Source organism: Cladophialophora yegresii, assembly GCF_000585515.1.
Source record: "Cladophialophora yegresii CBS 114405 chromosome Unknown aczIN-supercont1.5, whole genome shotgun sequence".
Taxonomy (NCBI): Eukaryota; Fungi; Ascomycota; class Eurotiomycetes; order Chaetothyriales; family Herpotrichiellaceae; genus Cladophialophora; species Cladophialophora yegresii.
The window spans coordinates 2,206,777-2,227,897 of NW_006913049.1; the positions used below are offsets into that span (position 1 = coordinate 2,206,777).

The following is a 21,121-nucleotide window of genomic DNA, read 5'->3' on the forward strand; positions in this document are numbered from 1 at the left end:
TTCCCAATTGTCCTTTGCTTCGGACCAAGCGAACTGACAGCGACGTGGTTGAGATCAAAGTCACCAACATCAGAGAGTACCGAGAACCAAAACCTCCGACCCAATTGGCAAGCAAACAGTAATCATTGTGAGTCCTGCGAGAGAGATGCAGCGGAATTCGACCAAGACATGGCATACCACAGTAAAATGGCTGAATACGCTCTACATCTCGCAATCCACGTGCGCCTGATGATCAGCCACTCTGGATTGGTTGTGGTGAAGTCCTCGCTGAGTTCGTCGGCAGTGAAGACAGGGTTGGTGAAGAAGCCCGCCACCTTCAACGCAACCCAACCCAGCCAAACATATCTCAACCCACAAACCCTGTCGTCGCCACACCAAACAGCTCTGCCAGGTGTCAAAAAGTACAAAAAAACAGAATCCAGGTCTGAAAAGCCCCGACCTGGCCCCATCAGGGTAACCCAAAGCAGCTCAGCTGCACGGTCGGGAGTTTTTTTACATGACAAACTGCTTGAACCGCTCAGCCAGAGATTGCTGCCGACTTTGCTCTGGTGGGAGACGGACCGTGGTCCGTCTCAGTTCGAAGGCTGTTGTTGGGAGAAATTGTGTAGGTCCCAAAAAAATAATTAATCATTGATTTATTGTGAGCGCGAGGCTATGCACGCAGCCTTGTGAAGTGAAAGATCCCTGTGTACAGTGATTGGTCAGTTTGGGGGTCGGCCGAGGCTTGCATCATGAGCAGTGAATTTGGTCTGGTGCCCTTGGACCTTTTGAGATCCTCGACTGCAGATTACTTGAGCCAGGAGAGCTGTGCTACATCCGGAATGCTAACGAATCCACAGGCGCTTATTCGAAGGCTTAACGCATGCCGTTCTTGGATAAGATCAGTCTACCGTGTAAAGTAGGGGCGTGGTGCCGGACACGGGTGGGGCGACTTGTGTCCTCGGACATGACTTGACGGTCTGGAGGTGAGTAACTACCCTAGCAAGTTGGCCCATCGCCACATACCGCCCTGGAGCGCTCGGCGCGGTTCTATATGATCTTTTCGATACTGAGAGACTATGAATACATGGGTGAGAATGGTTTGGGAGAGCTACGCGAGTAAGTGCTTAAAGACGCGGGATCCAAGATGTGGTTCACTCACTAGGCCTTGCTAACAACTTTCACTAGAGCTAGGGAGCAAAAATATGGTCACTGTCTTTGACATCTTCGCATACTCTCTCAGATTCGTCCGAGAACGCATCGTCCCCAACATGCCCATTCCTGACGTCAAGAACGACCCGCCAAAGGTACAGTTCGTCCGTCTGGCGCACGTCTACTTCGAGCACCGGGACCTCCACACGTTCGCAAAGTTCGTGAAAGATTTCGGCTTGCTCGAGGAGAAGCGACCCGGAAACCACACCATCTATTTTCGTGGCTACGGGAGAGATCCGTACGTCTACGTGACTACCGAGTCGTCTTGGAAGAAGGGAAAGCCGGAGTTCCTACACTTGGCCTTCGTGGCGAGTGACTAGGCTGAACCCGACCAGGCGGCCAAGTTGCCCGTCGCGAGGGTTCGCAAGTCTCGACCACGTGCGCCGGGCTGAGGGCGACGTGTCAGGATCGCACGGCTAGAGGGCACGTCAATGCACGTCGTCTATGGCTAGACGGAGCGTGAGGTCGCCGCGAACACAGGCGCGGAGCTTAGGGCCTCGCACGAAAATCAAGGCCCTTTCAACATACGCTTTGTAAAGTCGCCGGCTCGGTTAGGTAACCATACCACGAGGGTTGTGCTCTCGTGCACAAGTTGGGCCATCTCGGCTACTTATGGAAGGAGTTCGATGACGAGTTGGACTTTTACACACTTCGTGCACTCGGACATCCTTTGCCATCCGCGGTTCTCAAATGATGACGTCCTAACGTCCATGTACTTGGATTCAGGTAAGGAGGGGGTGGACCATTATATCTTTATGCAGCAGGCGCTGCCAGAGGTGGAGGACACGTACACCCACCACAGCTACTACGAGGTCACGGTGTCACAACGAGTGGTTGGCTGAGAACAGATGGAAGCGTCACTGCGGTGTGGGAGTGGGACGACATATCCTCGAGGATTCAGATCCCTGACTATTGGATGCATCCAAGTAGTTTTAAGATTGAGGATTACGCTGGTGGCGATGCCGTGAATGAGGACACCCCGACGAGGAGGGAGGTGGCTGGAACAATTTCTGTGTCGGGGCCGAAGCTGCCCAAGGACTTCGGCATGGATATGATGAAGCTCTCTTTTCAGTAGGTTGGAGCGTTGTCGCTCACTGTGTTGATGTTAGCAAGCACAATGCCTACTGCTCATAGCTGGTTGTGACCGAGGCATTCGTCCCGCCGCAGGCACATAGTTAGGTATAGTGATGAAAGTCGCTACCACAGTCGCGGAGCCAGATTCAGTCCGCGAAGCATCACGCTTGGTCAACACCCTTGACTATACCTGAGAGGCAAGCTGTGTCGCTGTAGGCAGAGAGGGATTAATTACCTCGTCAAGGTTGAGGGCCCTGGTAAAACTTCGGTCCAATATTCAGTATCTCAGCCTCGTCTCGCGGTTCCACAGCCTCGTCACACTCCATTCCCTCAAAATTGTCCAGCACTTGCAGTGTAACTCCCGGTCACTCGCACCCGGCACCAACATCGTACCCTACTGACAGGCTCGCACAAACCGGGCGCAAGACCACCCAGAAAATGCACCACCAAAGCTGGCGGTGACACGAAGTTTCCCTTACCCCTCTCTCATCCGTCATCCATACTGCCTCCCAGTTCTGTGCCCGCCGTCCAAGATGGCTTCACAGCTGGACTTTGCGGCGCGGAGGAGACGCGAACCCCCAGCGCGTGAACCCCATTCCCATGCCAACGGCGGCGGGTCCGTACCCAACGGCACAGTGTCGCAGTCGCAGTCGAAATCAAAGTCGACGCCCTCCCCACCCTCGTCGACGACGCTCTCAATCCTCCAGATCTGGGCCCCAACCCTGCTCCTCATCTTCGGTGGCTGCTGCTCCAACGTCTACACGCTCGAGGCCCTGATATCTACGTCCCCATCCTCCGGCAGCCTCCTGACCGCCTCCCAATTCCTGCTCGTCTCCCTCTTCACTCTGCCGCGCCACTTCTCGCCCTCGCGAGGCGCACGCAACCTGTTTCTCAAGGAACGCAACATCCCGCTCCGCAAATGGGTCATCTACACGGCGTATTTCCTGAGCATCAACATCCTGAACAATACGGCGTTTCGGTACAAGATTGGGATCCCGCTACATATCATCCTGCGCAGCGCGGGGCCCGTGACGAGCATGCTGGCCGGCAGGATCGTCAAGGGGCGGAACTACCCCGCGCAGAAGGTGGTGGCCGTGGTCTTGCTGTTTGCGGGCGTGGTGGTCGCGGCGTTTAGTGACGCGGCGGCCAAGCAGAGCAGGAGCGCCGCAGTACTCGAGGACGACGGGGCAGACGCATCCGCATGGTCCCAGGCCCCCGGGTTCGCGCTGCTCGCGTCCGCCCTCGTCCTCTCGGCCTGCATGGGCCTCTACTCGGACGACATGTACGCCACGCACGGCCGGTCCAGGGACATCACGGCCGAAACGCTCTTCTACAGCCACGCCATGTCACTGCCTTGGTTCCTCGGGCAGATCCGACCGCTCACATCCGACTTCGTTGGCTTGATGGCCTTTCCGGTCCCCGGCCCCGTGCAGTCGAAGGCGGCGGCGGCAACGCCATCATCTCTATTCGCTACCACCCCCGCGGCTCTTCTCGACCGCGTGGCCTCAACAATACTCCTCCCGCGCCCGGTTTTACTTCTTGCAGCCAACGCGGCGACGCAGCTGCTCTGCATCGTCGGCGTGAACAGGCTGTCCGCCCAGTCGTCCTCCCTGACGGTCAGTATCGTGCTGAACATCCGCAAGCTCGTCAGCCTGGTGCTGAGCATCTGGCTGTTTGGGAACGACTTGCCGGGGGGAGTGCTGCTCGGGGCGGCTGTCGTGTTTGTAGGGGGCGGATTGTATGCTTTGCCTGCGCGGGAGGTGAACAACACCCACGACAAGGAGAAGACGAAATGACCACGACTTATCAGAAAGGATCCAGCATCGGAAATTAGATATATCAGACATCGGTGTCTGACCCCACCGAAGGAAAAGAGAAGAATAGATCCAGTAAAATAGACATGTAATACATAATGCGATGAGGGGAATCCCTAAGATGGGTATATACCAACAGCGATACTACTTTTAGTACCTGTGCCGCTATGAAATCCACGACACGGTAGGGTATGCTAGCTGTGATCCCTTTTGCCTTGCGCCCCCCTGGCATTTGCGTACAACAGAAAGAACTTCCTGAATCGAACAACCTCCGCAGCGAAAAGGCCACAGACCATGACGACGAGCACAACCGTGTATTACACTCCCAAGCGTGATGGAACAGAGGCAACTGGGTAGAGAGGCACACGGCATCCTGCCGTAGGAATAAATGCTTCACACGACGGCATCGCACTCCAAAAATTCTCTACATTTCGGATCCTTCTTGCGTCCCTGGTCCTGAGTATCTATCTTTATCTGTTGCTACATTCCATGGCCCGAGGCCCAAACCAAGAAGATGAGGTTCAAGCCAATCCGACGTAATTCCTCGAGCTTCTTCTTCTTCTCCTGCCGCGGGTTTCCTACGCGACTCTGGCGGTCGCCTTTCTCTTCCCAGGTCGGTAAGAACGAAAGATGCACATCATCCAGGAGGACCAGCTCTGCCATCATTGTTTTGCCACCTCCGTGTCGTTTCCGTTTCCGCGTCCCCATTCATATGTCAGTCAGTACCCACACGCAGAAGCTCGTACCCGGCGAGTGTTGCATTGCTACTGTTGACTTGCTGTACTAGTCCTTCCTCCCCCAGCTCATTTCGCCCAAGTCCTGGCCCACTCCCTCCATGTCTCGCAAGACGTCGTAAAATGCCTCGGCGATGCTCTCCATGACTTTGTGCCTATCCCACTGACTCCTCGTTCTCCACAGCGTGTCCATCAGCACACTGTTGACCTGCTCGAGTTGTTCCACTGACAGACCACTAGTCTTGTCGGTGATTTCTTTATGTAAGTTCGAGAGAGCCTGTTGTTCGACTTGGATGAGGTTGGGGCGAGCCGTGGGTGGCGGTTGTTGCGGGGAAGCTGGAGGGTTGAGGAGATCGTCGACGCGGCTTGCATTAGACGGCCGTTGAGACTTCGTGTCGGTTGGGGGAGGCATGGCCGTCGAGTGCTGGGAGTTGAACTCGAGGGTTTGGCCTTGAGACGAGGACGGGCGGTCACCTACTGTGGCAGGTTGCGCTTGAGAATTTTGCCCTGTCGCAGGTATCAGTTTGGTAAGGTCCAACGGGTTATGAGACAGTGGGGAGTTTGGGATGTCATCGGAACCATCAAACGCAGAAGTGGCCGTACCTTGAGTGGACGGGATTTGACTTCCTCCTGCAGACCGCCTCTCGTCAAAGGGATAAAGATCGGGGCCTGAGTCTTGCGGTACCTCCTGTTGGGTGTTCTCTGACGGCGATGTCTTCTTGTTGGTCTCATTTGGCGACTCGGTGGTGCTAGCGTCGTTGAGGAACTGTCCTGGTTGGCTTCCGTGTGGCATGGGAGTGAATGCAGCCGTTTGCGAAGGCGGCTGTGAGATTCCCTGTTGCTTCAAGAGGTGCTGTGAAGGCGCAGTGTAGTCGTGCCAAGGTCGAGTCTGAGCGGAATTGCGAGCACCAAAAGAACTGGTCGTGGGCGTCTGCTGTGTTTCATTGCTCTTGTTGCCCGAAGTCGGGTGTGACTCTGTACCCTCCATGTGTGTATCACCTGTGGCATCAGCTTCATGTCCGTTGCTCTGAGATCCATTAGTCAGACGCTGCGTATCGTCATGACTCAGATGAACACCGTTTGTCACGACAGTCTCAGAAGAGGTTGCCTGAGCAGTCGTTGGAGCCAATTGCTGGGCAATATCACTTTTTCGTTGCATGGGAACTCCAAGAAGGATCGGACCACTGTCAGTCATCGTGGTAGGTCCTGAATCTGGTGGAACGTTGGAAGTGACTTGAGGTGGTGGCATTTGATCCTGTCTTGCTTTCTCTAGAGCCTCTTTCTCTCGTTCGAGCTCCCGTTGATAGACCCGTTCACACTCGGCTGCAAGACCAGGTTCCATCTCGATAGACGCAATGTCGACCTCGACATTGGCCAAAAGCTCGTTCGCTTTGAGCAAGCGTGGTTCGTCGCCGATCGTTTTCGCATCTTTAGCCAACCGCTTGATGTCGGCCAGAAAGTCCTTTGGCCGCTTGTAATATCCATTACTCAGCCGCTTCTCAATCGTGACCGAGTCGAGGTTATAGTAGCAGTTGCCGTTGCCTTGGTCGACGAGCACAGGCACTCCATGTGCATCCTTTCCAATCTCGAACGGTCTGTAGGTCGCTCGAGCTAGGACATCTGTGTTCAAATCTGAAGTCACCGTGCCAGGATCGGCTTCTTCGTAGAGATATCGGAATTGGCTCTCGTCGATGACGCCTGTCCGGAAGGTCTTGTATTTGGTCCGGATCTGATCCATAATCGGTTGCAGGCGTATTTTGAGCAGGTTGAGCGTCTGGCGATCTCGTCTCTTTTGTGCCTTGAGCTCCTCCTTCGAAGGAGGCGTCTTAGGCTTCTCGGGTTCGGGAGGCGCCACGTCAAGCTTCTCGAGTTCGCGTTTCTTCCTGTGTTCTGGGTCTGGGAAGTCATCAGGCGCGGTGCTGATGTAGCTTTTGACGTGGCGGAAGAACTCGGCTCGTTCTGCATGACCGGGTTCTCTCAACGGAAATTGGTTCTTCTTTGAGTATCCAAAGAACTCTCGGCGCATACTCTCGTCCATATCATCATAGTCACCTTCGGCAAAACCGAGCAGCAGTACCGGATCGGTGGGCTTAATGGATCTCAGAAGCCCAACGAACGTGGAGATTACCGCTGGACCAACCGTAGTGTACCATTCCTGCACGTTGGGAATGTAGATGAGACTCGGTTTGTGCATCTTAACCTCAGAGAACAGCCTAATTATAGTCGCCTCGGGTGAGCTTGCCGTGTCACTGAATAGTGTTGGAATGTCCAGAGCTTGCACATGTAGGCCTTCAAAATGGTTGAGCAAGGCAGAAGCCACATACTGTTGGCCCATACCAATCTTTCCGTGAATGAGAAGTCGAGGGCGGAAAACCCTGGAAGTTTCGAACGCTTGCTGCATTCTTTCCCTGCCAAAACTACCACCGTCGGCGACGTCCTCGAATTGAGCCTCTTCTAATGCTGTGAGTCTCTTTCTCTGTGGCAACATCTCCGCAAGCACCCGCTGAATCTCCTCGAGCTGATTCTGCAGCAGTGGAGCAACGCTGGAGGGAAGCGGAGCAGCACCCGAGGATGCAGATCGTTCAGAGGACGGTGTCATTTTCTTGATAGAGATCATGAAGTCCTTGGGCGTGACTTCAATGGTTTTCGGATCGATCGCGAGCTTTTGGTTGGAGCTGTAAATCTGAGGGTAGCGACGCTGCACCGCGTTGAGCGCAGCTTCTGTGCAGAGAGCACGCAGGTCCGCGCCACCGTATCCCTTGGTCTGCTCAGCTAATTCCTTCTTCGTGTCTTCCGGCAGTGGAGGTTCCCAGCCTCTCGTATGGATGTCAATGATGGCTTTTCTTGCCTCGGTGTCTGGCAGAGGAAAGTAGAATTCACGATCAAAACGGCCCGGTCGTCTGAGGGCAGGATCGATAGAGTCAGGACGATTGGTAGCTCCGATGACAATCACCTGGCCTCTCCCGTCCATGCCGTCCATCAATGCCAAGAGAGTCGAGACGATGGAGGCATGGATCTGTTCTTGCTTGCTAGAGCGAACAGGAGCTAGGCCATCAATTTCATCAAAGAAGATGATGCTGGGCTGGTTTTTTCGAGCTTCTTCGAAGAGCAACCGTAACTGTCTTTCGGCTTCACCAACCCACTTGCTCAAAGCATCCGCGCCTTTACGCATGTAAAAGGTGACGTTCTTGCCTTGCGAGCTGACACTAGTAGCGAGAGCTCGTGCAAGCAGGGTCTTACCCGTACCTGGCGGACCGTGAAACAGTACGCCACGGGGTGGGGTGATCTTGAACCGCATGAAGATTTCTGGATAGAGCAGAGGCAGCGCGACCATCTCCCTAAGAATGTATCAGCATTTTTGGGCTGTATTGGGTAGGGCAGTACTCACTTCAACTGATCGATATGTCCTTGCAGACCACCTACACCGTCGAAACTGACACTCTGGTCAACTCCGAGAGGATCGGCGTCGGCCAACGCCTGCTTATCCTTGATCTTGCCCAGGTTTGCTGGTGTGCCAGCCGTGTTTTGAGCAGGATCCGCATTGAGGGTTTGTGGGAAGAGATTCAAGGGCCCAGCAGTAGTTGGAGTCATGCCAACTGTACCGCCGACGGGTCTCGGCCGCGCCATGGCTTCATCGTCGCTGCTGTCAGAGTCTACACCACCCTGAGCCCTCGGCGGGGCTCCTCCCAGAACTGGTGGTAGACCGCCGCCACCACCGAATGGACCATACGTGTTTAGCAGTGGGCGGTTCCAACCCCCGCCACCACCACCGCCCGTCTTTCGAGCCCGTGCTGAAGGAGACGGTGCCGGATCATCCTCCTCCTCAAGGGGTTGCAGGTTCCGCAACAAATTGTAGTTGGGCTTTGGCCCCTTCCGTCGCCCACGAGGCTCGTAGGTTATTTCTGCCTCTTTACGGCGAGGTCTTCTTCCATCTCCCTTCAGCTCTTCGACCTCGGCGGCGAGTTCGTCCTCGCTTCCTTCCGCGGACCTTTGACGTGAAGCAGCCTGACTGCGTAGTCTCCTCGATTTTCGGCCCTGGCTCTGCCCTTCGTACTCATCATCCTCGTCGGTCTTCTTGCGGGGTGACGCATTGGATTCGCTGGAGCTAGACAAGTCATCAAGGGCAGCCTCCTGTTCATCAGGGTTGAAGTCACTACTTTCATCTGGAGCTTTCCGCCGACGACTTCCCGAAGCTCCCGCCCGGTTTCGAGTCCTGAGGTTGCGTAGACGCTTTGGCTCAGGCTCGACTTCGGGTGTGTCGGCCTGCCTCTTCGACGCTTCACGTGTCACTCTGCCTCGGGCGGGCCTCACTTCGTCTTCCTCCTCATCTTCGTCTTCATGCGTTGCCGTTTTTTCGAGTCCGGCATCCTCTTGCGTGCCAGCGGGTCCAGGATTGAATTCTCCATCACTTTCAACGTCTGGTGCAGTTGCCGCCGCCTCCATGATGTCGGAGAATATATGTGGTAATGGTCCGGCACGTTCTTCTGGATGTTCTTCTGGCTGTAGAGGATCGCTTTCGGGAAATTCGTGTTGTGAGGCTTTGATTTCAAGCTCCTCTTCGACTTCCTCTTCCCTTAGTTGCGATTGTGACTCTTCGTCTATTGTACTCTTTGACGGGTACTTGAGGCCCTTTCCACCATTCATCGCTCTTGCTGGAATCCCTTCAGGGTCCCGTGAGCCTTCCCTGACAACTTCGGCATGATGCCCGGAATCAGTCAACTTCACCAAATGCTCTTCGGGATCATGCGAGAGCCGACTACTCCTCCGAGTCCCTGATTGATGATTGGCTGACGAGGGACCAGCAGGCTGTTTCATGCCGTAACTTCCAGCTCTGTTCTTTGCACTTCTACTTGGCCGAGGTGTCACATGGAGAGTGACAATAAGCTTCTTCGGTTTTTGTGGAGTTCCGTTCCCCGGCCGCCGTGGATGCTTTTCGTCTTCTTCTTCTGACGTAGCAGCAAGCTCATCTTCATCTCCATCCGAAATCTCTTCGTATTTGTGAGCCTTTTTGGCCGCGCTTCGGACAGGTCGTCCAGTCGTTGGATTTGTCTCCACAGGCGCGTCTTCTTCATCTTCGTGGAACGAAGTTTCATCATCCGACTCCACCACATCCGAGTCACTCTCGATATCCGAGCCCCCATACCCTTTTCTTTGCTTCTTGCGAGGCGGTGCGCCGGGGTGGCGGCGCGACCTGGCAGGTTTGGTTCTGGATGCAGCCGGAGCTTTGTCATCATAGTCTTCGTCGTCTGAATCGTCGGCAGCAACAATCTCCTCAAGACTTCTTTTGTTCTTGTTGGGAGGCATGATTGGCGGCTACGACGAGGGTGCTAGAGGAGTTTTGGAGGAAGGCCGCTACGGCTAGAGGTGCTCACTCAACAAGAAGCGCGGGAGCGATGCATCGGATGAGCGTTGTATGATGAAGGCGTACGAGTCACGCCGCTTTGGATTGATGTGGGTGACGACGGGTGGACAATAATAGTGATAGTCGTCGCAGGGTAGCCCGTAAGCGACCTATGCCCCCAATGGAACGTTGTCGATTCGGGAAGCTGGTGGAGAGGTGACCACGTCCTACTGTCACAACACGGATGGTCGAGAATACGCAAGCCGATGGACTTTGAATGATAGATGATGACTCCCACAGCGGCGAAAGCTGGACACGGCCACTTGAGACTTGGGCGACTCCCAAGTGATGGTTGAAGGCGCAGGTGTGTTCAAGATATGGGGTGAAGCGCAGCGTCTGGGAGCCACTCGTTACGCCAAGACGCGCTAGATGCCCCACTTCTAAAGGCCACAGCCAATGAAACCCGCGAGTGCAACAGACAACAACAGGCAGAAGGTCTCGTCGCGAGCAGCACTTTGAAAGCATTAACTCTTGCTCGACAGCGACAACAACGCCATCGACAGCTTGCGCCTTCAAAATGCGCGATTCTGATACCAGGCCGCTATGCGACAGTGTCTATCGAATTTTGATGAGCCCTTGAGCCCCGATCGACACGTATCCAGCCTCTGAGCTCTTGTAGGAACTTTTATTCCTCGAGGACAACACGCGCCTGATCGACGTCAGATCTCGGCTGCGCCCTCGCCAGATCCTCCCTGTCGGTTGTGCTGGCGCCACCCCAAATAACGTACTTTTGCTTGTCACGTGATGGGTATACCTCTCCGCATCAGTTGACAGCACTTGCGACTACCGTGTACTTACTGATTGTACTCGCTTGTGCTCGTTCGTGCTTGATGCAGGATTTTACTTTTAATGATACAGATCTATCAGTCGGATCGCTCGTCATCCATTGCTCTAGGTGACTGTACTACCATGTCGTCGTCACCGTCGGCCTCGCCTTCGTCTGTCGTGACAGGATCCTCTTCTCCTTCCGTCACTTCATGGTCGTTCCACAGCACTGAAGCCTGTCTAGTGAGCTCCTCGAGAATGCTGCTATGCCTACGTGCAGGCGAGTGGGAAGCATTGAGATGCTCGTCGTCCGTGGCGGAGATATCCTGGTCCCGGCCAGGTCGTCGTCTCGCTCGAAGAAGAGCCTCCTGAGCCTGTTGCTCATGGACCGGGTCTGGCACATGCTGACCATCATCTATTGGTCCTCCTTTCCGAAGTCCCTTCAGGATGACTCTCTCCACCTTCATCCGGTTGGAGATAAAGCGCAGCTGAGGCCAGCAGCTACGTTGGCCAACGATCAACATCCTGTCTAGTCGCTGGGGACTCGGATCGCTGAGGATATTCCAGAAGTCGCTCAGGACGCTTTTGGGCCAAATGGTCACTGTGCCAGAGAATCGCTGTAACCATATCTCACTCCAGTCCTGACCCATGGGCCGCGGCAACAATTCCAGGTGGCGCAGTATCTTGAGGTATTTTTGCAGATCGAGTTTGACAGTAGTTTCAATGGTTGAGCCAAGGAACCCACCTCGCCAGCCACGCCCCTTGCGATGTGTCACTGGCCGACCCGGCGACCCTCGAGGAGAGAAGAAGAACAGGTTGATGTGAGGGTTGACTTGGGAAACAATGGAGAAATTGACGTTGAAGTGGATGTTGAGTGCTTTCAGCGGTATGTCGGTCCGCAAGCTTCCGTCTTTCCACTTATTGCCGAAAGAATAAGGGACAAGCTTACCGTCCTTCGTCTTTCGCATAAGCACGATGGGGTTGAGGATACCCGGTACAGCAGCAGAGGCGAGGACCGCAGACCATATAACACAGTCCGGACTCGTGATATGGTTGTTTAGGATTGTCGGAGAATGAGGATCGGACGGGACGCAAGTGACGTTCAAGATGCGCCCAGTCCTCTCATAGGCTTCGCGGAAGGTCAAGGAACCACGACAAAACCAACTGCATTGCAGTGCCCAGTCCAGAGAGTCGAATCTCGCGCCGGTGCGCCACCATCTCCGAAACCAGGTCGTGAATCCTTCATGGCATGCTCTTATGCGGTATGCAAGTGCCGGAACCAATAATTTCTCCAGTTCCTCATCCGTCCTCGTCGCTACCAATGCCGCTACCAGAGCGCCGCCAGAAGTGCCGGTGATGATCTCGGGGAGTTGTCCTGCATCCAATAAGGCTTTGATGACTCCGAAATGGTAATATGCGAAGGTTGCGCCTCCAGAAAGACACAGAGCTGTCCGTCCATAGTTTAATTCGAGATGCCTGAAAAAGGATACCTTTTCTTTATCGGTGATGCTCTCACAATCGAGAACGAATCGCAGGCTCTGTTCCACCTGATCAACGAATGTTTGGATCAACTCTTTTGTGCCGATATAAGTCTCGCTGTACAAACGCGGGTTTTCCACACCGACAAAATTGTTCTTGACACAGCTCTCGAGCAATGCCTTCAATTCATCCAGCGAAGAAAGACCGCGGACACCATTCGTGGTCTTCTGCGATTCAGCCACCACTTTACGATGCAAATCGGCCAGTTGCAAAGTCACCTTCTTCACCGTTTGGTGGTTGTAGTACGAATAAGCTTCGGACTTCTTCCACTCTTCGTTTCCAAGATATTCGTCAAGGCTATGAGCAGCTTTTTGCCATTCTTCGTAACTACGTGCTTGTTGAAGTTGCCGATGTAGCGTCTGTCGCTGTCCTTTCCATGAAAACAGATGCTCATAGGCATAGATGTAGAAACGAGTCAAATTGTAGACAATGAAAAGGAAGACGATCCAGCCACAGACTCCGAATAGCAAAGGGTAGTACAGAAGTGTGTAGACGAAGCCCTCTCGGGTTTCATCCTTGGACCGTCTCGTTGTTTTCCGTTTGACCCGAGCCCGTTTAACTCGTTGATGGACCGGGCCCCAATCGTTCAAGGCTCTTACAGGCTCAGTAGTGGGAGCAGTCAGGGCTTCTGCGAAGCTCTGGAGATCCGTCGAACGAACAAAATCATTCTCGTAGTCCGGCAGGTCGTGCGGATCATATGTGCCGGTAGATGGAGTCGTTGCCGGGACGTCGGCCTTGCTTCCATTCATGGTCATAACTGGGACATTGTCGTGAAGAGCGCTCTAGGGGTGGGCCATGCTGTCACGAAAATTAGGGATCATTAGCAAGAGACAAAAAAATTGATAAAGCGGCGAAGAGAGGAAAAGGTCTGTCGGATGATGTTTAACTCTCTTTGCCGCCACTTCTGTTGGGCGTTGAGGCTCGGAATGCTTGGCACTACGCCACTTCCCCCGCGAACTTGGGCTCCGTACAAGCCACAACGCCCGCTTCCACCGCTGTACAAGGTACCAGCGCTCCAAGTCGTCAAGGCGCGGGCTATCCACAGTCTTGGAGCGCTTGGTGCACACGTATGCTAATGCTGGAATCAAACGGTTCCCGTACTCACCCTATGGGGATGTCGCACTGCTGTCGCCGACCTTGCTCGCCGTCTACTCATAACCCCAGCAATCAGCATTTCACGCAAGCCATGCCTAAGTGGAAAATAAAGTAACTGGGAGTACGGAGTACAAGCCCGAAGACCGACCCATGTTGCTCCCAGAAGCAAGTGGTCATTCTGGGCCGTAGATGGATCATGTGGGCAATTTACAAAGTACAGTAAGCACAGTTTCTGATGCCTCAGTGATGTTGCAGAGCCGACAACTCTACCCGAGGGATAGATATCGGGGTTTCGTTGCGAGCTGGAGGGGCAGGATTGAAAGCACGGTGGGTCTTACGCGAGTCGCGCCCTGACGCACCGTACAGAGCTCAGTCTATCAGTATTCCCTTACAGACTCTCTGTCGGCCGTCTTTTGAGGGCACTAAGGGAAAGATCTCTGGGCGAGTCGAGCTTCTCTCGTATAACGGGACGAATAAGCTCAGGATAGATCAATACTTGATAGTCGCCAAATATCAGAGATCAGCGAGTGTTGTCGGTAAGAACATGCGGACAATCGCGACGATGATTCGTGAACAAAAATTTCATGTCGGTGGAATGCTGAGCGGTAGCTCGAGCTTTTGTGGGGGTACCGCATGAACCGAAGGCGATTTATCGCCTGAAGGAGCTTAAAGGCATGCACAGATGCAAGTCGCCGTCGACGGCCTGCAACCTCACCACAATCCACCGCCGGCAAGCACCTGACAAGCCCTTCTGCGGCTAACAAGAGCGCTTCCCAAATGGCGTCTTGTCTAGCAATATCGGCGCGACCTGGCGCTGCACCGACTATCGAAGCTTTGTCATTGCCTCCTGGCATGTTTGACCCTGGGCCAGACGGCGGTTCCAGGCGATGCTTTAACGCTGTCCGCGATTTCTCGAAGCAGTTTTTTTGCGAAGGGGGCGGTCATCTCCTGCGCCTGCCGGTTCTACGAGAATTGAGAAAGGTAAAGACATACTGTGTGTTGCTTTCTGCACTGGGACTCTGTCACACAGAACTCTTGTGATGTGAGAAGTGAAACTAAACCAAGGAGGACATTATGATAAGACTCGGAGTTTATTCGTGTAAGTAAGACGTGAAGCATGTGAAAACCACCTCTCGTGCTACTCTTAGGTGATGCTCTAATCGTACTCGTAGCATCGAGGCCTCGAACCATTGGCTTTCTCGCCTCAGGTCACCGCCGGCTCTTGCTTAGGGCGGACTAAGCGGTGGAAACTTTCATTCGGCTGCGCATCACTGCGCAGCTTCCTGGTTCAGACCTAAAAGGGTCGTAGATTGTGGGGTTGGATGAGGTCGATACGGGAGCCCGAACCCTGAGACTTCGATGTACGTAGATATTTTCTTCGAACCCAGATATAAGGAATATGGGCAAATCACCGTGGCTCGGCGGGGGAAATTCGCTCCAGCGAGCACGTCAACACGAATCTTAGACTGACCTTGATGTCCAATAGGCATCGCTTCTCATCTAGTACGTCGATTTCGTCACACCTCATCCTAAGCTGCTTCGATTATCGGGGTGCAATGGTGTAACTCAATCCCCCACGCTTGGCATCAAAGTACTAGCGGGGTGGCCGTCCAGCCCCTCGCTAGATCCATAGGCAGTCAAGGACGCGAACTGAACATGGTAAGCACTGCAGCTCGCGCGCCGAATTCTGTGTCCTCAAAGCTGTCCTGACCTGGACCAGAAGACATTCAGGAAACGCGGTCATGGCATGCTTGCCGGCCTCTGCGCCTTCGACTGTCACCCTAATTCTTGCACAAGACGCAACGATCCTCCAGCTCAATAATGTATTGGCTCGATGATTCTGCTGTCAATGCCACTTCCCTGCGCGTCGGGGTGGTCATGAGGTCCTCCGGAGCTGCAGTTGATTGACGCGCTAAGGAGTCTGAGCTCGACCAATGTGCGCTCCACTATGGCACGGAGCATTCTTGCTTAGCGGGCCTCATCCACGCTCCGATCATGTCGAGAATGAACTTGTGGTCAGTGAGATGGATTGCCACTTCCGCTCCTGCAGCATCCTGTGTCACACGGCGCACGTCTCCTGCAAGCGTTGTCTCGAAGGTCCGGACGGTGACACGCCGCGGCGTGCCGCTGTCACCGGAATAGCGGTCAATAGCCTGGCCTGTCATCTAAGGCGCACAGACAGAGAAGAGGCACCGCAGGAGTACATGGCCATCCAGTCTGCGCAGTGTCACTTGCTACAGCTTTGTGATTCGCGTGGTCGCTCAGCGTGCAGGGAGTGAGTTGCACTCCATGCAACCGAAAAGAAGAGCATGATTAATTAGTCTATCGCCATGTCGTTTTAATCAGCCAGACCAGACAGGTGAAGAGGAGTCTTACCTAGAGCGCGTAGGAGTCGGGGCGCATTGAGGCGCCGAATGGCAGTAGCCTCCACTGTAGACGCAACATCACGCACAATGAGGCCATAGGCTCGCCAATTGGGCCAGCTCCTTCCTAGCTGACATAGCTAGGCTGCTTCTAAGGCATGCAGGGGAGTCTGGGTGGCTGCAAAAAAATGTCAAGGAGGAAGATAATGCTCAGAAGGGATACTTCGTATGTCTGAAATCTTATGGATCGCCCCGAATACCGCCCACCAACACGACGGCAGGATTGACCGCATGCTCACCCAATACCGTATCTGAGAAGCAAGCGAGGCCCGAGCCAGCCGCCCGGTGGTCATCAACGGAGCGGATTGCGACATATGTGGGTGGCTTGGAAAGACTGTAGAAGGGCTTGCGAGCTGGGAATAGGCATACGGATTACAAGGTCGATGACGAGGAGAGCTCAGGAGGGTGTGAAACTTCGGGAGTTTCGGGAAGAGGGCGAAAGGGTGCCCTTGCCACTGCCAGTTTAGTTGTTCTCGTGATAGAAGACGGTGTCAGCACCGTTCCGAAGAGCACGAGGTTGTGGGTATAGATGGACGTTCAGATTGAACCTAGAGAAATGACAAGTTCCCAAGCATAGAAAGACGTGGGAATATCAACGTCGATCTTAGCAGTTGCGGAGACCTGTAACCTTGATTCATCCAGAGCACCATTCCCACTATGTCCATAGAATACGAGTAACTCGTACCTTCGTAACCACACAAAGATACCCCAGTGAACAGCACAAAGCTCGCAGGTTGAGAACCAGCTACTTGAGTCAAGACACTATGGGCACTGTGGGTACCTTAGGTAGGGTTCGGTTTGGGGAGGCGACGATATGCGAGTGATGGCGACAGAGTCTTACCTGCCCTGGTCATCCGCTAGTTAAGGGCCCGGCATCTGATCTTCTCTAGTCGAGGGAGCCTGTGTCGCTTGCAGATGAGCATGCCCACTGCCAATGGCACGCCGTTTCCCTCCACTCAGGCCAAAGCAATCTAACTTTGTTGCTCGTTTGATAGCAAAACTCTGCACGCTCCATGCATCCCATCCCACTCAAGACTCGCACCACGAGCACTTTGCGGACTAACTACCTGAGATACTTTCCACGAAACCTCACACCACCATTCCTCGCTACTTCGGGTCTCTTCATAATCTTCTAGAGTGTTGGCTGCTTCAAGTTCCGTTGTTGCTGCTATTCTCGTTTCTCCTCGCACACCCTCACGTCGACTCTCAGCCTCATTAGAACCCCACGGCTCACCTCACCCTGACCCTTCCAGGCCCTCGGTTGCCCGCCTGCACCTGTCACGCAACCACTTGTGCTTACACGGCAGGTGGTTGAACGTCCCAATTCACCCTCATATAGAGTGTTTTGCCTTGACCTCTGGGTGAAATACATAGACTATTTCACTTGGAGCATCACGGGGAAGAGACACAGGCACATCTGCACCTTCCCACCCAGACTGCGGTCACGTTGGCAGAGCATTGAACCCGGCCTCTTTACATGCCACATGCCACCATGAGTTCCATGCAGGACTCTCGTATGTTCTCTCTTTGACAGCAAGCCTGGAATGAATTCTCAGCTGATTGTGCAAACAGTTTTCATCGTGCACACTGATTCCTTACACTCCTTACCTTGAGACCCATTCCCACGCGTTGAGAGAAGATTCGAACCTCGAAGTTCTGGAGAGCAGGAGATGGACCGCCTGCAAACAGAGGATGGGCACCCCTTCATCCGGGTGAGTGCATTCTGGGTTATGGTTGAGACGAGAATGTGCACGGTTGCTTGCACCTTGCATGGATGCCAGGTTTCTTCTCTGTTAAGAGCATGACTGACTGAGCATGACTTCTAACAGTCACTGGCGCAATTCATTCGCCAACATGAAAAGGCCCTCGCCAACAGCCTACAAATGTCGGTCCACAAGCGGCAGTCATCCGGGATTACCGTATCGACAAACACCTCCACCGTGACTTCCGGCATAGCGACCATGAATGCGACCACCTCAGCAAGCGCCTTAGCGGCAGCATTGTCTCTTGCCGGTCTGAGCTTCAGGTCTCATACCGCGAAGGCGGCCCTCCTTACCCTTACTCCTCACCATCTATTCTACCTCCTTTCGCGCATGGAAGAGCTGGACATCATGGTCGGTCCCATGAATATTCGCCTGGAGAGCCTGAGTACCGACCCTACTCCCTCCAACTATGTGTCCTTTCTGCAAGCTCATAAACCTGCCAAAGGTCGCAGTGATAGAGACTCAATACATTCGGTCTCAAGTATGCGCAGCGTCATGTCGGGAATGAGCTCCTTTTGGTCAACCATCGGCCTCGGAGGAAGTAACTCCAAGAGCGAGAAGGCCAAAGCCCTCACACAGGCCGACTTGACCTATCTCTATTCTGCCTTTACTAAGCTTCCTTCTTTACGACTCACTAGTGACCACCGCGCCCGGCTGATCAAGGGCTATGAGGAGTTTCCCTTCGATACCGCTGTTCCATTATTTGCCTTTAAAAACCTGCAACAGCTGGACATAGTGGACCTTGACTTCCGCCAATTTTATGGTTGGGATCGACTCGCTGAACAATTGACCCTGCTTACGGTCAAGCGAGCGAATGTCTCTGACCCTACCGAGCTGCTCACCAACATAGTCCTGGATGATGCGGAGAAGCGTCGCAGGCGGTCAACCAAGGGAGGCCGGGGTTCTCCCACAATGAGTGCCTCTTGGACGGTGCCATCTACTCCGCGAGCCGAATACGCTCAGTCTCATTCCGACCCAGGGTCTCCCAACCCAGGAAGTCTAGAAAATGAAGAACCGTTTGAACCAGGACACAAAGCAAGGCCACTCTCGGGGAGTGTGTCTCCTAAGAGACCCGGCGCTGCTCGGCCTGCCAGCTCTTACAAGCATATCCGGACATATTCGACCACCGTGAAACGAACAGGGTCTGGCAGTTCGTATTCCAGCGAATACTCAATCCAGGCTCATCGTAGCGAAAGCAGTCCCAATATTCTGAGCCTGAATATCTTACCTTCTTCGAAATGGCAGAGGCTGAAATATCTCTCTCTAGCTGACAACTCTTTGACTACCATTTCCGCGAAGAGCTTAATTCCAATAGCGAGCACTCTGAGATCTCTGAATCTCTCTTCGAATCTCTTCACCGAGATCCCCGATGGCCTAGCATCGCTGACAAGGCTCGTGTCTCTTGACTTGTCGAATTGCATGATCGTTTCATTGCAATCGCTCTTGAGGTCGCCGCTCCCTGCAGTTCTCACGGTCAACCTCAGAGGCAATCGGCTCAACTCATTAGCAGGCGTGGAACGGTTACTTTCTCTAGAGCAGCTCAACATTCAGGACAACAAGCTGGCTGATCCTATGGAAATGGCGAGGCTGACGTGTATTCCGAATCTCAAGCGAGTCTGGGTCAAACGAAACCCCTTCACCAAGACTCACACTGACTATCGAACAACCACATTCAATCTTTTCAGAAGCACTCCAGGCTACGTGGAGGATATCGTCATCGACGAATCCGGGCCTGGCTATTCGGAGCGCAAACAACTGGTCGACCGGGTTCCTGAAGTCGAGAGGCAGATTGCTCAGCCGTCCATTCGGATCGCCGAGCAAGCCGTGATTGTGCATCAGGGCAACTCTGCTCAGCCCAGCTCGTCCGAAGTTGCGGAGGTCTTGACGAACACTTCTCGCCGGAAGCGCGCGCCTCGGCGACGGATTGTTGATTTGGCGCACGACGAGACTTTTGCGCGAGCCCCTGACGAGGATATGGCTGCGACTCTTGATCACGATGCCGATGTGATCGAACATGACACGGTCCGATTGTCCATCGACCCAGCGGTCCTGAGATCGACAACCACAGAGACACTGGTCGAAGATGTTTATGACGGCTTCGCAGAAGCTCTTTCAGTTGTCTCCAGCGAGCCTACAAAGCAGCAGGAGGACTATCGAGCCAAGGTAGAAGCACTCCGCCAAGAATTTGGAAGCAACTGGCTGAGTGCGCTTGGAGAACAGAACTGGCATAACAGCCACCAGTTTGAAGTTTTGCAGGGGCAAAACATGGGTCATGATGCACTACACCGTTCAGGCCACCATCAGGTCATTGTCAGTGGTGGGCGGACTCTAGGTTGAGCCCGCAACGCCTGAAGCGATACTGGTTGCGCTTCACCACGCCTTGGCGGATCTTTTCCAGCGACTTTCGCACTAGATGGCATTGTTTTTCAGCACGGTGGTGATTTGGGATCCTTGTCAAGACTGCGTTGTGATACCCCTTCGTTGTGGTTCTGCAGAAAGACCTGGCGGGCATGTATAGCTGGAGGGGCCATTGTACTTTTTGATGTCCTTGTGCGGCCAGGTTGTGGGAGATTTTGTTGATTTTGTTACATGCATAGCGACGGAGTGTTTTGATCTACTGGTGTGGGTGGCATTGTCACAGAGTTCATCGACTTGCATGAAGTATGAAAGCATGAGACTACGGACCGGGTTGGAGGTGAATCGGGATATTCAATTGATATGTTTGCGATCTCCTTCCGCAGATGTCGTTGCCACCAGATGCCCCAGGCTCGCCATGACCCGAAATAACAAAGTGCTCACATACACAGTAGATGGATCTCATCTCTCGAACATGCCTACGCCTAGATAACAGCGACCTTGGGCAGCCAGAAATTGCTAGAGAAGAAGCAGACTCTTCTCAGCTTCCCATCTGAGAGACTCTTGAAGTGAGCTGAGGTACAAACGGCGAATCATCAAATAAGCGACAGCAAAGCTAACAACGCAGAATGCATTGAAAGAATTTGCGAGATCTTTCCTGCATCTCAGCTAATTAGTGCAGGTCGTCGTCGTGTTATTCACAGCCGGCATTGGTGGCCTGCATTCCTCCGGTCGTCACAACATCAGGATGGTCTTGGTAGGAAACGAGAATAGCCAGCCCACCAACGTGAGATGAGGGACAAATCGAGCACTTTATGTCAGCGTCCCACCATAAAGCGACCACCCGTATTGTGAGATAGATACCGCAACAGGTATCCGGTAGCCTGGTGACTCTGCAAAAGCCCAAAGCGCTGAACATCAGATGTTGGCAATTGGGTGGTCCAGGCGGTCGTAGTATGTACTGTAC

At 53.8% G+C, this 21,121-nt stretch overlaps 5 protein-coding genes across 5 annotated transcripts; 3 read left to right on the forward strand and 2 right to left on the reverse strand.

Annotated features, from left to right (window-relative positions):
* Positions 1-1,076: 1,076 nt before the first annotated feature.
* Positions 1,077-1,511, forward strand: A1O7_07532 (uncharacterized protein; the record flags this gene model as incomplete). The annotated part of the gene is made up of 2 exons (XM_007761529.1): positions 1,077-1,098; positions 1,168-1,511. The coding sequence occupies 2 exons, from the start codon at positions 1,077-1,079 to the stop codon at positions 1,509-1,511; spliced, it is 366 nt and encodes a 121-aa protein (XP_007759719.1).
* Positions 1,512-2,798: 1,287 nt separating this feature from the next.
* A1O7_07533 (uncharacterized protein) lies at positions 2,799-4,061 on the forward strand (the record flags this gene model as incomplete). The annotated part of the gene is made up of 1 exon (XM_007761530.1): positions 2,799-4,061. One exon carries the CDS (start codon positions 2,799-2,801, stop codon positions 4,059-4,061), a length of 1,263 nt encoding a protein of 420 aa, XP_007759720.1.
* Positions 4,062-4,862: 801 nt separating this feature from the next.
* On the reverse strand, positions 4,863-10,117 carry A1O7_07534 (uncharacterized protein; the record flags this gene model as incomplete). Its single annotated transcript, XM_007761531.1, has 2 exons — positions 4,863-8,151; positions 8,202-10,117. 2 exons carry the CDS (start codon positions 10,115-10,117, stop codon positions 4,863-4,865), a joined length of 5,205 nt encoding a protein of 1,734 aa, XP_007759721.1.
* Positions 10,118-11,077: 960 nt separating this feature from the next.
* On the reverse strand, positions 11,078-13,267 carry A1O7_07535 (uncharacterized protein; the record flags this gene model as incomplete). Its single annotated transcript, XM_007761532.1, has 1 exon — positions 11,078-13,267. The coding sequence occupies one exon, from the start codon at positions 13,265-13,267 to the stop codon at positions 11,078-11,080; it is 2,190 nt and encodes a 729-aa protein (XP_007759722.1).
* Positions 13,268-17,706: 4,439 nt separating this feature from the next.
* Positions 17,707-20,136, forward strand: A1O7_07536 (uncharacterized protein; the record flags this gene model as incomplete). The annotated part of the gene is made up of 2 exons (XM_007761533.1): positions 17,707-17,748; positions 17,866-20,136. 2 exons carry the CDS (start codon positions 17,707-17,709, stop codon positions 20,134-20,136), a joined length of 2,313 nt encoding a protein of 770 aa, XP_007759723.1.
* Positions 20,137-21,121: the final 985 nt, after the last annotated feature.